The sequence below is a fragment of the Drosophila elegans genome, unplaced genomic scaffold (assembly GCF_018152505.1).
Source record: "Drosophila elegans isolate 14027-0461.03 unplaced genomic scaffold, ASM1815250v1 contig_149, whole genome shotgun sequence".
NCBI lineage: Eukaryota > Metazoa > Arthropoda > Insecta > Diptera > Drosophilidae > Drosophila > Drosophila elegans.
In genome coordinates, this window is record NW_024545513.1 from 10,157,476 (window position 1) to 10,171,850 (window position 14,375).

General features: G+C 47.8%; 6 protein-coding genes across 9 annotated transcripts; 2 read left to right on the forward strand and 4 right to left on the reverse strand.

Moving 5' to 3' along the window:
* The first annotated feature begins 276 nt into the window (after positions 1 to 276).
* On the forward strand, positions 277 to 3,105 carry LOC108136490 (basic proline-rich protein). Its single transcript, XM_017257706.2, has one exon. It carries the CDS (start codon positions 380 to 382, stop codon positions 2,723 to 2,725), a length of 2,346 nt encoding a protein of 781 aa, XP_017113195.1. The 5' UTR covers positions 277 to 379; the 3' UTR covers positions 2,726 to 3,105.
* A 1,176-nt stretch (positions 3,106 to 4,281) lies between these two features.
* On the reverse strand, positions 4,282 to 7,825 carry LOC108136491 (histone H3.3A). Of its 3 annotated transcripts, none has more exons than XM_017257707.2 (3): positions 7,713 to 7,825; positions 5,437 to 5,737; positions 4,282 to 5,217 (listed from the first exon to the last, which is right to left on the reverse strand). In XM_017257707.2, exons 2-3 carry the CDS (start codon positions 5,716 to 5,718, stop codon positions 5,089 to 5,091), a joined length of 411 nt encoding a protein of 136 aa, XP_017113196.1. In that variant the 5' UTR covers positions 5,719 to 5,737; positions 7,713 to 7,825; the 3' UTR covers positions 4,282 to 5,088. The 3 variants fall into 3 exon arrangements, with proteins under 3 accessions (XP_017113196.1, XP_017113197.1, XP_017113198.1); XM_017257708.2 differs by lacking the exon at positions 7,713 to 7,825 and adding an exon at positions 5,947 to 6,154; XM_017257709.2 differs by lacking the exon at positions 7,713 to 7,825 and adding an exon at positions 5,925 to 6,154.
* A 573-nt stretch (positions 7,826 to 8,398) lies between these two features.
* LOC108136593 (dolichyl-diphosphooligosaccharide--protein glycosyltransferase 48 kDa subunit) lies at positions 8,399 to 10,006 on the reverse strand. Its single transcript, XM_017257906.2, has 2 exons — positions 9,795 to 10,006; positions 8,399 to 9,706 (listed from the first exon to the last, which is right to left on the reverse strand). The coding sequence occupies exons 1-2, from the start codon at positions 9,934 to 9,936 to the stop codon at positions 8,499 to 8,501; spliced, it is 1,350 nt and encodes a 449-aa protein (XP_017113395.1). The 5' UTR covers positions 9,937 to 10,006; the 3' UTR covers positions 8,399 to 8,498.
* Positions 10,007 to 10,115: 109 nt separating this feature from the next.
* Positions 10,116 to 11,191, forward strand: LOC108136594. The gene is made up of 2 exons (XM_017257907.1): positions 10,116 to 10,597; positions 10,800 to 11,191. Exons 1-2 carry the CDS (start codon positions 10,198 to 10,200, stop codon positions 10,934 to 10,936), a joined length of 537 nt encoding a protein of 178 aa, XP_017113396.1. The 5' UTR covers positions 10,116 to 10,197; the 3' UTR covers positions 10,937 to 11,191.
* A 167-nt stretch (positions 11,192 to 11,358) lies between these two features.
* Positions 11,359 to 11,834, reverse strand: LOC108136595. Of its 2 annotated transcripts, none has more exons than XM_017257909.2 (2): positions 11,757 to 11,834; positions 11,359 to 11,694 (listed from the first exon to the last, which is right to left on the reverse strand). In XM_017257909.2, the coding sequence occupies exon 2, from the start codon at positions 11,685 to 11,687 to the stop codon at positions 11,454 to 11,456; it is 234 nt and encodes a 77-aa protein (XP_017113398.1). In that variant the 5' UTR covers positions 11,688 to 11,694; positions 11,757 to 11,834; the 3' UTR covers positions 11,359 to 11,453. The 2 variants fall into 2 exon arrangements, with proteins under 2 accessions (XP_017113398.1, XP_017113397.1); XM_017257908.2 differs by having other exon boundaries at positions 11,359 to 11,697; positions 11,760 to 11,797.
* Positions 11,835 to 12,203: 369 nt separating this feature from the next.
* On the reverse strand, positions 12,204 to 13,943 carry LOC108136642 (zinc finger protein ZPR1). Its single transcript, XM_017257965.2, has 2 exons — positions 13,167 to 13,943; positions 12,204 to 13,077 (listed from the first exon to the last, which is right to left on the reverse strand). Exons 1-2 carry the CDS (start codon positions 13,849 to 13,851, stop codon positions 12,377 to 12,379), a joined length of 1,386 nt encoding a protein of 461 aa, XP_017113454.1. The 5' UTR covers positions 13,852 to 13,943; the 3' UTR covers positions 12,204 to 12,376.
* Between the last annotated feature and the right edge of the window lie 432 nt (positions 13,944 to 14,375).

A 14,375-nucleotide genomic window follows, 5' to 3' on the forward strand; every position in this document is an offset into this window, starting at 1 on the left:
TTTTTCAGTTAGGAAATACTGCCTTTGTATATTTTGGCATGAAGAAAAAAACACATGTGTATAAACTCTCAGTTAAGTACCTAAATTTGTTTCAAAAAATTATATTTAAATAACATTAAACGTGTTTTTTTATTTCTTTTCAAAATGAGGCTTATAACTTTTATATTTATTAACCAACAAATAACAAATATTACAAACGGTTATTTAAAAATACTAAAGTCAATTTTGAGTATTTTTTTCCATCTCGAATGATTATTCATTGTAAGCGACACGGTCACACCGCAACAAACGCCGACTGACAGAAAATGGCGTCGTCCGCCTGAAAAATTGGTGTATTTCTTGCAAAATCCACGCTCTCTCGACCAGCGAATCGCGAAAAATGGCCCTGCCCAGTAACTACAAGCAGATAGCCGTGGGCGCCCAGGGTCCGGGTCCGGCGACGCCGCTGCAGGGCGTCGTGGGCGTAGGAGGCGGCGGTGGCGGATCCGGCGGCGGTGGCAGCCGGTCGCGTTCATCCGGCGGCGGCGGTGGAGCCGATCGCAACAAGGACCAGACGCCCATCTTCACGCACAGCAACTATGGCAATCCGGCCTTCACGCCCCAGAAGGTGACCAAGTCGTCGAGCAGCAAGAACCAGAGCGAATCCCGGCTGCCCAAGCCACCAAAGCCGCCGGAGAAGCCCATCCTGCCATACATGCGGTACTCGAAGCGCGTCTGGGACAGCGTCAAGGCGCAGCATCCCGAGCTGAAGCTCTGGGAGCTGGGCAAGAAGATTGGGGCCATGTGGAAGCTGCTGGCCGAGGACGAGAAGACCGAGTTCATCGATGAGTACGAGGCAGAGAAGTTGGAGTACGAGAAGTCGCTGAAGGCTTATCACCAGACGCCCGCCTACCAGGCCTACATGTCGGCCAAGAGCAAGGTGAAGACGGACGTGGACATGCACGAGACTCCATCGCGGGGTGGCGGCAGCAAGTCGCAACACGAGCGACGCATCGACATCCAGCCGGCGGAGGACGAGGATGACCAGGACGAGGGCTATACGGCCAAGCACATGGCCTATGCCCGCTATCTGCGTAACCATCGTCTCATCAACGAGATCTTCTCGGAGGCCGTCGTTCCCGACGTGCGTTCCGTGGTCACGACCACGCGCATGCAGGTGCTCAAGCGGCAGGTCAGCTCGCTGACGATGCACCAAACCAAACTCGAAGCGGAGCTGCAGCAGATGGAGGAGAAGTTCGAGGCCAAGAAGCAGCGCATGGTGGAGTCCAGCGAGGCCTTCCAGGAGGAGCTAAAGCGTCACTGCAAGCCGGCCGTGGACGAGGACACCTTCCAGAAGATGGTGCACCGCATGTACGAGGACATCAAGCGCGATCGCCAGCGATTGGATGAGCCCAGTGCGAACAACGTGGCGAATCCTGCCGTTGCCGCCGCTGCTGCTGTGACAAGGAGCGAGGAGGCAGCCAAGCTGTCGACGCAGCCAGGTCAGCCGGGTGCCACGCCCGCTAACCAGGAGGCGGCGGCGGCGGCGCCGACAACGGCGCCTGCTGCAGTGCCACCAAAGGAGACGCCGGCGGCTGCAGTAAAGCCAGCCACTCCCAATTCCACTCCCACTCCGAGTTCCACGCCCAATGCCACGCCGCCTGCGCCCGCAGTGCATGTCCATGAAACGGCCAGCAAAACGGATCCCGAGCCCATGGACATTGAGCCGCCGCCGAAGCCGTCGGTGCCGCCGCCGCCCATTAAGCCGGAGAAGCTGGAGATGGCCGCTGCCCTGCCGCCGCAGTCAACGCTTGTCGAGCCTCCAAAATCAGAGCCCGCCAAGGTGGTGGTGGCTCAGCCCGGTGCCAAGGTGCCCACTCCAGTTCCGACGCCTACGCCGCCGCCCGAAGTGCTTCCCGTTGCTGGAGCATCTCCTGCGGCAGCAGCAGCGACAACGACGGCTCCAACGCCACCGCCGGTGCAGCAGCAGCAACAGCAGGTGCCATTGCCCCAGCAACAGGGCGGGCCAGCTCCGCCGCCAGGCATGCCGCAGATGCATCCACATCCCGGCCACCCGCCGCCCGGACATTCGCTAATGCCGCCGCACATGGGACCGCATCAGGGACCGCCGCCCGGAATGCCCGGCCTGCCGCCGCCACCTCCGCACACGGGCTACGCCAACTACGGAGGACCGCCGCACGGCCCACCGCCTGGTCCACCAGGCGGACCCGCACGGCCCTACTACCAGCCGCAGTACGGAGGCCATCCCACGCCGCAGCCCTACTATGCGCCCTTCTCGCCGTATCAGCAGTCGTATGGTCCTCCACCCGGGTCGCATTACATGTCGCCGCGCCCGCCACCGCCCCAGCACAATGGCAATCCCGGACATCCCTATGCGCCCGAGCATGGGAGCAACCCGCCGCCCCCGCAGCAGCAGCAGCAACCGCCACCGGGCCACCTGCACGAGCCCAGTGCAGGACCAGTAGCCCCAGGTGGAGGTGGAGGAGGACCAGGAGCGGCAGCGGCAGCGCCTGGAGGGGGAGGAGTCTACCCCACGCCCGGGGCTGGAGGAGCTGGACCTGGACCCGGACCGGGACCAGGAGCACCCCCGGCAGCTGGAGGAGCACCGGTGGGTGAGACGGCGGCGGCGGCAGCAGCAGCAGCCGCAGCAGCTGCTGGCGGAGCTGCGCCCCCTGCAACGGCGCCTGGCAAGCATCCGGAGGCGGAGAAGCACGAGGCGGACTAAGACCAGAAGTGGAGGCAACCAGCATCCACATCCACCCACTCCTCCACTCAGATCCTAGTTGTAGTCCCTAAAGTATACATACATACAAGCATCGATCCCTGTGTTGTAACATAGCTGTCCCCTCTTGAACCTCCGCCTCTGTTCCTCGCTGTAGACCGAAAACCAAAACGAAAAGCCGTCGAAATCCCCCAAACTTGAAAAACCCATTTAGGCGCCCAGAAGTCCCCATCAACCAACTCCATTCTCAATTAAGTTTAAAATTCTTTTTTTTTCGTGAGGCCTAATTTTAATATTTTATTAATTGAGTGTGCGTCGCATTCTGGACTGTATGCTAAATATACGAATAAAATAAATGTACGTTTATATGTAAATGAAGAAAATTGATGGTTGATTTCTGACTCCAGGGGTTCAATTTGCAAATTAAATGGAAATTTAGCTGGAAGCACTTAATTAAAAGCTTGATTACTTCTGATTGGTTTGTAGTTCTACTAAAAAATGGGTCGTATAATACAAAATAATAGTCTCATTTTAAACTTAAGACATCCTTGTTTTTAAAATTTACTAAATATATGTAAGTAATTAACAAACAAAACCTTAACCCTTCTGAGTGTTCTAAATGTAGCTTAACCCTTAATGGGTTACTAGTCGGCAGCCTTGAAAAGCAAAACAAAAACAAAACGGGCAAAGCCAAAGCCACCCACACATACAGATGCAGCTAGCCAACCTAACCCACACATAATCACACTGAGATTATCACACGCACACACCTTAGCAAAACGAATGACGTTTGCTTTTGATTTTTGGAACCAACTGTACTTTCCCCCCTCTCTCCATCCCTTTCCCACCGTCTATTTCTTTCTCGCTTTCGCAGAAAATAAAACAATTTATTGGTGTTGGGTTTTTTGGTTTCTTCTATAGAAAAAACCGTTTATTTTTTTGTTATTTTTTTTGCTGATGTTTCCAGTTATTTTTGCTGTTGCTGTCTATGTTTTCCGTTATTTTTGTTTCTTTTTACTTTTTGGGGGGTTTTTTGTTGTTTTGTTTTATTGGTTCTTGTAAGCTACGATACGATATAGACACATATGCATATAGTCCGATTTGTTTAAATGTCCAATGTGAAACTAGTTATCGACACCAATTTACAAGTAAATATGTATTTGTGGGCGTTTACAATTGATTATTTTGCATGTGTTTCAACTACATATAAATATTGGGAAATATTCAATGCTTTCCTGTTTTGTTTTATTTTGGTTATTATTATTCGATGCTCTTCCAAATCTATAGATGTGTATAAACATCAAGTAATTTATTTGATTGCTGAATCATCTTTATATCTTTTCCATCTTCTCATCATCTTCTTCTTCCGCCTAAACGTACAAAATGCATGTAAATCTAAAATCTTATTTAATCAACTAACTCTGTCACGCCCATCCCTTCGTTATACAGTATATATATATATATATATATATATATGTATATATATTCTATATATATGTTTTTGTAAGTGATTTGAAGTAACGGAAGGTAAACAAAATAAAGAGTATTAATGTCTAGTGTTTTCGTTTTCTATATAGATATATTTATATATATATTTATATACGTAAGTGTATTTTTAAGTGTACTCAATTCGGTCTTCGGTGTTATATGTGGATACCATTTCATATGTTAAAAGGTCATGCGTCTTCAGATTGTCCGTCCAATTGCCACGCCCTCGCCGCCTCTTCGCAAATCCGGGAATCCCGCCGGGCAGTAATCCGACACCGTCTGTCCGCCTTGCCACGCCCAGCTGGCGGCACGTGTTAGGTTGGCCCCAACCTCCAGGTCCGCGAGTCCCGGCAGCCAGATGTTGAGATCCCCCAAAGTGGGAGACCAGGCGCCTTTAAGACCACGGATTACTGGAAATCAAGGCCCGCCAGCCAGACAATTGTTGGAGTTTTTGGTGGCGGATGTTGCAGACGGACAGGCAACGACGGCTGCCCGGGGGAAATCCTTTCCGAAGATGGATCCGGAATCGGGGAAAAGTAGCGCAGTTCAAGGACGTTCCAACCGTCGACGCAGACGAGAAAAAAAAACTTAATAACTAATATATAATAGTAATAATAAGAGTTACAAATATTTTTAGCATTAAAGTAATGTTGTGATTGTGTGTTTTATGTGTGGCGTTGGTTTTAGCATCGTCATTTCGACGATCCGACGGCAACTGAACAAAAGGATGATAAATGTATACACGCAAATATGAATGATAAGATTGGATCAAAATGTCGCTGGTGCTCCTTCTTTTGGGTCCTCTCCCTTAACGAAATATAAATCAGAATTGTCTGCTCGGGGATGGACTGTGATCCTTCTGTTCTTAGTGATCCTGCTTAAGCACGCTCGCCACGGATGCGGCGCGCCAACTGGATGTCCTTCGGCATAATTGTCACGCGCTTGGCGTGGATGGCGCACAAGTTGGTATCTTCGAAGAGACCCACCAAATACGCCTCAGAAGCTTCCTGCAGGTCGAAGAAAATAAAAAAAATTAAGAAACTTGGCGTTACTGATTGGCCTGTATCAATATTATTTAAAACTCATTTCCTTCTTACATTTTGTTTTCAAATTTTACTGATATAATATTATTTGTATGCTTTTGGCTAGAACCTATATTAACTCAAAACCCCCTTTAAATCCCCATGATCAAATAATCCATCATCGAATAGAAATAAAATTCTCACCTGCAGGGCTCCGATGGCCGCCGACTGGAAACGCAAATCGGTCTTGAAATCCTGCGCGATTTCACGCACCAGGCGCTGGAAGGGCAACTTGCGGATGAGCAACTCGGTCGACTTCTGGTAACGACGGATCTCACGAAGAGCCACGGTACCGGGACGATAACGATGGGGCTTCTTCACTCCGCCAGTGGATGGCGCCGATTTACGAGCGGCCTTGGTGGCCAACTGCTTTCGGGGTGCCTTTCCTCCGGTAGACTTACGGGCGGTCTGCTTGGTACGGGCCATATTTAGTTCTTATCTCAAACTGCAATATGAAGAAGTCGGGATGGGAAAATTAGAATCTTCGTTTTTTGACTATATATATTTGATAGATATACACAAAACGAGGATTTTATTGTGAATTTCAAATTTTAGTTATTTAGCACTTGAATCTTAAAATTGTATTGGATTTTCGAGTAATGCCAACATCTGAAGTTTTTTGGTTGACTTACTAAATACAACTCGTTTAGTTACCAATAAGAAGGCGATCCTTTCTAGGTGAGAAACAAAATTCGACTGCCAGTAACTATTCAGGCACTCAGACCTTTTCGGTCGGCACAGGCGCAGTGCAGCAGCCTGCAGGAAGCTGCAACCGGCAAGGATACACAAGATATAGACGGTTGGATGTGGCGGGGAGCCAAAGTTAAGACCGATGCACAGCGCCGAAGCGCTGGCGGCCAACTGACGACGAACAGTGACTAGCGGTCACAACGAAAACGAGGGTTGTACGTGAATTTCGTCGGGACAGCTGCCTGCTTTTCCTTTTCCCCCCCATCGGTTTTTTCATCTTCTGGGAACGGCGCACGGCACTCGAGAAACTTCCACTTAAGTGGGAAAGGAAAAAATCGTGTCTTGGCAAGCACACACTAAAAAAAACAGGGCTTAGTATTTACATTATTTACATTTGTTTGCCTAGTAAATGTTCTGCTCATCAATGATCAATGCTCATCATCTGCCTTTGTATCTCGGGCTTTAAATATTAAAAGATATCAAATTATTATATTCGAAAATATCAATTTGACATTTAGTTTAATTTTAAAATTTCTTGAAATTATTATATCTTCATGAGATACAAGTTTCTAATAAAGGCTTTTTTTAAGATGTTATATTTATGCTGATCATGCAATAATTTCTTGAGATTTCGGTAATTATAGCAAAGCATTTTTGCACATATTTTTTACTTTTATATGCTCCTGTACATAGAACTACCCTATGTGCTACAGATTTTTCTCTTTGTGTAAAGGTTCCACGATGGAGTACCACTTCAAATCTTATTTCTTTTCTTTGCGAGCAAACAACGTGAGTCGTTGTTTTTTGTGTTCCCCTTCCTTTTGTGTACTGCCACTCGAATATTTTGCGTTTTATGCGGAATCAATCAAGCTGAAGCAATGAGTTGTAGTTTTCAGTCTATGTGCAGCCAAGAAGAAAATAAATAAAAGAAAAGCAAAGAAAAAAATCTTGGAAGCGCCAAAAGAGTAAACATAAACAAAAGGAAAAGCAGGCGGTAAAACTTGGCGCGCATTTGAAGGCGGCAAGTTGAAGGGAGACAGACATAAGGTACATTCACAATAGAAAGAGAGGAGTGGTGTGCTCACAACAGTTAATTGCGTCGTTTCTCCGCTAGCCAGCATGTGTGTGGATGTAACAGCTGCACATCCTCACAAAAGACAATACAAAATAAAAAAAAATTATGCAATAAACTATGGGAGAGGGGGGCCACTCTGCGCATGACAAGCGAAGACATGCACATCTGCATTGTGGTATACACACACACACACTTGCAAGGGCCAGCACTTCAGAAGGAAATAAAATAATTTTATCGTTTGACGCCACCACAAATACGATTACTCATACTTTTTCGCGCCAATTTTGATGAACCCTTATTTTGTGTCACCAATTTCATTTGCGGCTGCAACTTTAATTTGTTGCTGCTCTCCTGCGTGGCGGCCATTTTGAAAAAGCATCGCAGCACAACTACAACAATAATGCACCCGTCGTGCAAATACGAACACGAAACCTCTCGCAACTTCGTGCATTTGTGTGTATCCACCAGCGAAAATGCCAGTGCGTGTGTTCGGTGAAAAATAGGGCTCCGCTGGACGGCCGGCGGAGCCCCAAAAACAAAAAAAAATTTGCTTGCATCTGGAGCCACAAAATACGGAGCAGCGCACACAACTTTTACTGCCCACAAGCCCGGGAATTCAAGGAAGAAAGCTTAAGTCTATGCAAATATCACTCACCGTTGAACACGAAAGAAAATAAATATTTTCACAAATTTGGTTTTTTCACGAGACGAACTGTTCGGACGAAATTTCACAAAAGATGGGCGACGGTCGATAGGCGGTGACAGTAGAGGTGGAGAAACATCGAGTCATTGAGTCATCGATACCAGCATCGAGTCATCGATGAAAATTTGGAGAGGCCGGGATCAAAATGTACAAGCTCTTATTTTTAAACGAGAACAAGCATAAAAATAAATAGAAATAGAAGTTTTGCGTAAAAAAAATTTAATTTCAATAAAATAAAAGGTTGTCTCCCTTCCGCTTTTTTTGTCTTTTGAATTTCGCGGCAATGTACAAAGCGCCACTGAGCTCGTATCTGCATAATGCGCAGTGTTGCCAGATTAGGAGTTTTCACCCTAGACTTAGGGGTTTTTTGACGGTATAGGGGGAAATATTTTATAGGGGGAAAATGTAGTGCTTTGTTTGTTTTTTAAGAATTTTACTATTATACACTGTAAATATGACAAAATATAAAAGTTACCTAACTTGTAAGCAAGACTAACTCCGAACATCTAAACTGAAATTAAGTAAATGTATAATCCTTAATTTTAAAGCACAAATATTTAATATGATATTCTGATATTCTCAATTTAAAACGAGTCTAAAATAAAGCAAATATAGAAACACAACACATGTTTTTAAAATATTTTGAATGATTCTACATGCGGAAAAAGTCTTTATTTAATGTTAAGAGGACTTGAGTGTTACATTTATGCTGAAGATGAATAAACGCCAGCCAGCAGACTACTGCGACTTCTTGTCCTCCTTGGCGGACCTGCCTACGGGCTCGTCCTTGAAGTGGAGGAACACGAACGAGAAAACGAACACGCCGATCATCATGGAGAAGGCGCTGGTGTAGTAGGGGAAGGCGCTGGGGATGAAGCGCTCGTACTGCGTGTGCTCCAGCGGACGCACCGACACCTGGGTGGTGCTGTACAGGTGCGTGTAGCCGACGCGATCGTAGTCCACCTTGAACTGGTACACGCCGTAGACGTCGGGGATCTTGAACTTGGCCTGGTAGGCGCCCGAGCTGGTCTGCTTCAGGTAGGTGCGGACGAAGGGATCGATGCGCACGAACTCCAGCTGAATGTCGCTGGCCTTGAAGGCGCGCCACTGGCCCTGGACCAGCTCCTCAATGCCAATGGTGTAGACGACGGGATCGGTGATGGTGTAGGCCTGATCCGGGGGCAGCAGCTCGCCCTCCTTGTGATGCTGCACGGATGACACCCGCAGGCGGCCCGTCTCGCCAAACACCCACTGGCTGATCGACTCGGCCGCGTCACGATTGCCGGCCAGCTTGTGGAACACACCGCTCTGGGCGTACTGCACCGCTGTGGTGAAGCTCTCGTCGGAGAAGAAGGTCAGCGAGCCGGAGAAGACCACGCGGGCGTTGTTCCTCGCCTGCAGGGCGGCAATCAGCAGAGTGCCGCGACCCACGGCATGCGGATAGTCGGAGACACTGGCCTCGGGATTGTAGCTGTACGCGCTGCTCTCGGCGGTCAGCAGCTTCAGCACCAGCGGGTTCTCCTTGTCGGCAATCAGTCCGGTGCCGCGGTAGAGCAGTGGCGCTGCATCCGCCTGCCTGTTGGCCTTGCCCACAATGGTGTCCGCCTGGATTAGGTTCTTGGCCGCGGTCAGGATCGTGGTGTGATCGCCCACATCGCTGACATCGTAGTGCAGGTGATCGATGACCGCCGCATTCTCCTCGTCCAGCTCGAAGCCGCACTCGGAGGCGAACTCGCGCAGGGCATCTCCGGATTTCTCGCTGCCCGCCACCAGGACATTGCCGCCATCGTCCACGAACTGGGCGAGACGCTCCACGTTCACATCGCCGCCGAATTCCTCCACACTTGGGGCGAAAATGATGACGTTCTTGTACAGATATTCGCCGTATTTGGACAGCAGCAGGCTGGAGTCATCCGCCAGCTTGTAGGTGAGCTTGAAACCCCGATCTGCGGGTGAAATAATCAATTATTGTTGGCCATTGATAGACCGGAACATTTTGTCCACGTCAGAGGTTAGCCGGCATTTTGCACTCACCCTGCAGCGACTTAAAGAATATCGAGTGCGTCTCGCGGATGGCCAGGTTGTCCAGCAGCACCAGGGTGCTGGCGTCCGTTTCGAGCACCGCTTGGCAGTGGGCAATCGCCAGGACGGCAATCAGTAGAGCCTTCCACATCATTATTTTTCCTTAACCAACTTTTTCCGGCTTGTCTCCTAAAAAAAAAATATGACTGATTCCAGTGTGGCCAAGTGTTGTGTGGGCGTGTCAATTAGCAAAAATACCAAAAATTCTGCCCTAAAAATTGATCGATTTATCGTTTTATTAATCGACTTTAATTCCATCTCTAATTTATTTAAAACAAAACAATTTTTCGATTTAAATTTTTATTTAGCAAAAAAATTCTATTACTTCCTACTACACACACACACAGAAATCGAGATGGACATCTTTGAGAGCTTCTGCCGGACGTGCGGCAACGAGTGCCTAGAGTCGCTGGGAATCTACGAGGAGAGCGCCCGGGCGCTGGACAAGATGGTGCCCATTGCAGAGATGCTGGCGGCCTGTCTGCCCGCCTCCTTGCCGCCAATGAACCAATCCGACGACTATCCCAAGCAGATATGCCGCATCTGCGTCAAGAAGCTATCGATGGCCTACGAGTTCAGCCACCAGTGGCTGGGTGCCCACAGCGAGTTCAACGTGGCCCTAAAGTTCGAGCAGCGCAGGAAGCGCAGTCTGGCCAGCAAGTCCCAATTCCAGTCCCACCAGGCAAAGCCCAAGGATGAGCAGCTGCCCACGGAGGCAGCGGATGCAGTGCCCCTTAAAATAGAACCAGTAATGGGTGAGGAAGTCGACCAAGTAGTGAAGATCGTATTTAAAATGCCCCTAGAATCATTTTAAATGAGTATAATTTAAGCCAGTTACTTAATAAATAGTCACTTTGGCTTAGATCAGTCTAAACTTTCTAAATTACTAGCCACGATTTAAGTGTTACTCTTGTGCTTTCTAGTTTCTAAAGCTTTTACGCCTTCAATCTTTTCCAGAAGCTCCATCTGCAAACGTGGAGGTCAAGAGCAGCAGCGATTCCCGACTTGGCTTTAAGTGCGGCATCTGCAACGAAAGTTTTCACACGGAGAAGGCGTGCAAGTTCCACTTCAAGTTTTCCCACAAGGATCTCTAGTGCTCCAACGGACCTCACTATCCTGTAATTAGAGTAATCGCGCTCACTTACTACAAGACTGTGGTAGTAATTGCATCGAAATTTTAACCTTTTAATGGCATAATTGTTTGTTTTTCGTTAAGACAGTCCTGGGAAAAATAAGCTATCTGTTTTTCTACGACCTAGCATAGGCAGATTTCTATAAAGATACACCATATTTGCACTTGTAAATGAAGATATTTGTTTTCGATAGCTTTAAATATATAGAATTTTAAAGAAATTAAATGCTCTTGTGTAACTGATAGCTGAATTTTGTGGTATCTGCACAAACAGTATACAATAAGATTTCTGTTTTGATTTTTTTTTGGTGGAGAGTAAGTTAAAGAAAAGTTTGTAAGTCCTGGGAAAAGGATCCCCCCATAGATGAACCACACTGGCCTCTGTACATTTAGTGGTTTGTTTTACTTAGCTATAGCGTAAACAAAAAAAATCTAGAAGATGAAAGTGATACGGTCGGATTTCGTGGCGTTAATCCTCTCTAGTCATCCTCGTCATCGCGGACTTTCTGGGCACGCGGATCGTCGTGGCGGAAGACGACGTAGCCCAGCTTGTAGCGCCTATTGTCCCCGTCCTTGGCGTAGTAGTTGGCCACTCCGATGGTGGCCATGACGAGTCCGGCGAGGGCCAAAGCGGATCCGCCGACGATGTCCGGAATCTCGTTCCAGGCGCGCTTCAGCAGCGATGTGGAGCCTCGGGCAGCGGATGCGGACATCTTGGAGCTCTAGAAGATCGGGATAGCTCGGATAAAGCCACTTCAACTAGGATATTTGGGCATATTTACCAAAAGTAAAACGCGATTAGTTTAGTTACACAACGGGAGACAGCTGTTTGGCTAGAGATGGCTCGGCAACAGGACTGCTGTCTATCGATAGATGTTATCGCCGCCAAAGATGACAGAACTCCGATTTATTTACTTAAGTTTTTTTTTTAAACTGTTTGTATTCAAATGGAATTAATTTAAAGTAGATTTCTTCGGGAAAATTTTAAAGAAAGCATATACCCTGACAGATGTGATTTGTTTTCATTGGTTGAAATGGTTCAAAAATTATACTTTTAATTTAGGGATTTGTAAAGATAACTTTTTAAATAAATTTGTTTTAAATATCTACTCTAAACTTAATTTGTTAATAAACTGAGGCAGGCTCTGTTGTTTGTATACGTTGTTTTTATATAGTGCTTTCTAATTTTCTAGCTGTTTTACTGCGATTTCGAAAAAATAAAGGAAATCTAATTTAAAATGATCTTTATTTTCTTGCCTACGAGTAACATGTATAAAAAGGATCAAAAATAAGCAAAAACGCATATAATTTGTAATTTGAAATGTAATTGCCTAGACGTGACCTTTGTGTGACTTAAGCTGATGGTAAATGCAGCAGAGTTAAACCTCCAGGCCGGTCATCATCACGCATCCTGCTCGTAGCCCTCCGTCTTCATATCGTTTAGACCCAGCTGTTCGTTGTCCTCGAAGGAGCGATCGAATCGCTCCACCGAGAGCTTCCCATCCGGCTCCGAGTCATCGTCACTGAGCGATTGCACATAGGTATTGCCCGCCGGATCCTCCAGCACCAGCGTAATGATGCGCTTCAGTTGCATCACATCGTCGAAGGTGCCCAGGAACTGCTCCATCTGCTGCTTGGTCGCCTCGTCCGCCGAATCGTGGAAGAGAGTGCCGTCCAGCTGGTCCCGCATGGCCACCAGCAGACCCTCAACGGTGGTGAAGCGTCCGCACAGGGCATGCGGACCCACCTCCAGATCCAGCTCCGGAATGGACAGGCTGCACGTCTCCGACTTGAGCACATCGCGCGTGAGGTCCTCGCGGCCGGCAATCTGCACCCGGAAGCGTACGCCCTGCGGCTCCACGCCGCCGCCGGATTTCACCTCGTTGGTCTTGTGACCACAGGCACCGCAGACGGTGGCCATGATCACCACCTCCTTGAAGTGCGGGATGTTCGTCAGCTTCATGTTCGTCTCGCATGGCGCCTGGCAGCTCGAACAGTTGGTGGGGAACTGCAGCACCTCGCCGTGCAGATTCTCGATGGGCCACTCGTCCTCGGCAATCGGCTTCAGCAAGTTCTGATCCTCGTGGTTCTGCTCGTAAAGGCCTGGAATGGAAAATATGTGCATTAAATGGAGTTCATTACTCAGATGGTCAAATGTAACCATATATTAAGACTTTTTAAGAGAGCCTCACCCAATTGCTCGTTTTGCTGCTGGCTGCGCGTGAAGTGCGATGTCTTTAGCTGCGGATCGGTTGCGGGCGCCAGGGGATTCTCGACGAAGCTGTTGCCGGAAATGTCCTCGATGTGGAGGCGAAAGGGCGTGGACAGCTCCTTCAGCCGGCGCAGTCGTTCGATGTAGGCGTCAATGGAGGCGGCAGCCTCTGGATGGTCGATGCGCCGCTTGTCTTGGTCCTGCGACAAGCCGGCTATCGTCCGCTCGATGATGCCCTCGACGGTGGTCACCTCGCCTTTCTGCGACTGCACTGGGATCTCCAGCTCGACCTCCGGTATGCTGACACTGGAGTTGTCCGAACGCACCACTCGTCGGTTAAGATCGGCCATCGACTGAACCTGCAGCTCGATGCGAATGCCGGACTTCTGGATCTCCGAGGCCGACTGCATCTCGTTGTTGATGTGGCCGCAGTGGTCGCACTTGAAGGACATGAGCACCACCTCGCGGAAGAAGGGAATCTTGGTGGGCAGCAGCCGGGTGACGCCAGTCTCGAAGCATCGCATGCAGGCGGACTCTATTTCGACCACCTCGTCCGTCTGCTCCGCGTTGATCTCCCGGAAAATGGGCTCCGGCCGGACAGTGGTCACCCGGTCATTCTCCGGCGGACTGGGATTGCTGCCGCTGGCGGCGCTCACGGTGGACATGGTTTTCGCTGCTTCTTTCAACTGTATTACGTTCCAAAATTATTTAGATTCCGAAACGAAACGTGCAAGTTTTTTTTGTGTGTGATGGTGTGACCAGCTATGACTCATAAATAATACTAAAAATCGTTTTAAATACTCTACAAATATTTGGCGGTTTTTTTAAAACTTCGATCTAGAATGTTCTTTGATAAAACTGGCAAAATATTATGTACAAACTGGTTTGGTTTTTAATCTTAAGCTGCAAGAGCTGCCAACATTATAACCTTTTTGATTTTCTTTAACAACAACTTAAATTTAAAAACGTCCTTACTACAATCACATGTCAAACCAACAGTAGGTAGTTGATTATGTTGGATCGCAGTCATCTGCCAAAAACACACAACACCCCGTCATAAAACAAAAGATGGATAAGAATACTTCACCAGCTGCGTTATAATCCAATGTGCATTTCTTACCTGATACACTTAATACTTAATACTATTTCTACCTACCTAAATATGTACATATATTTGACCCAAAAACTA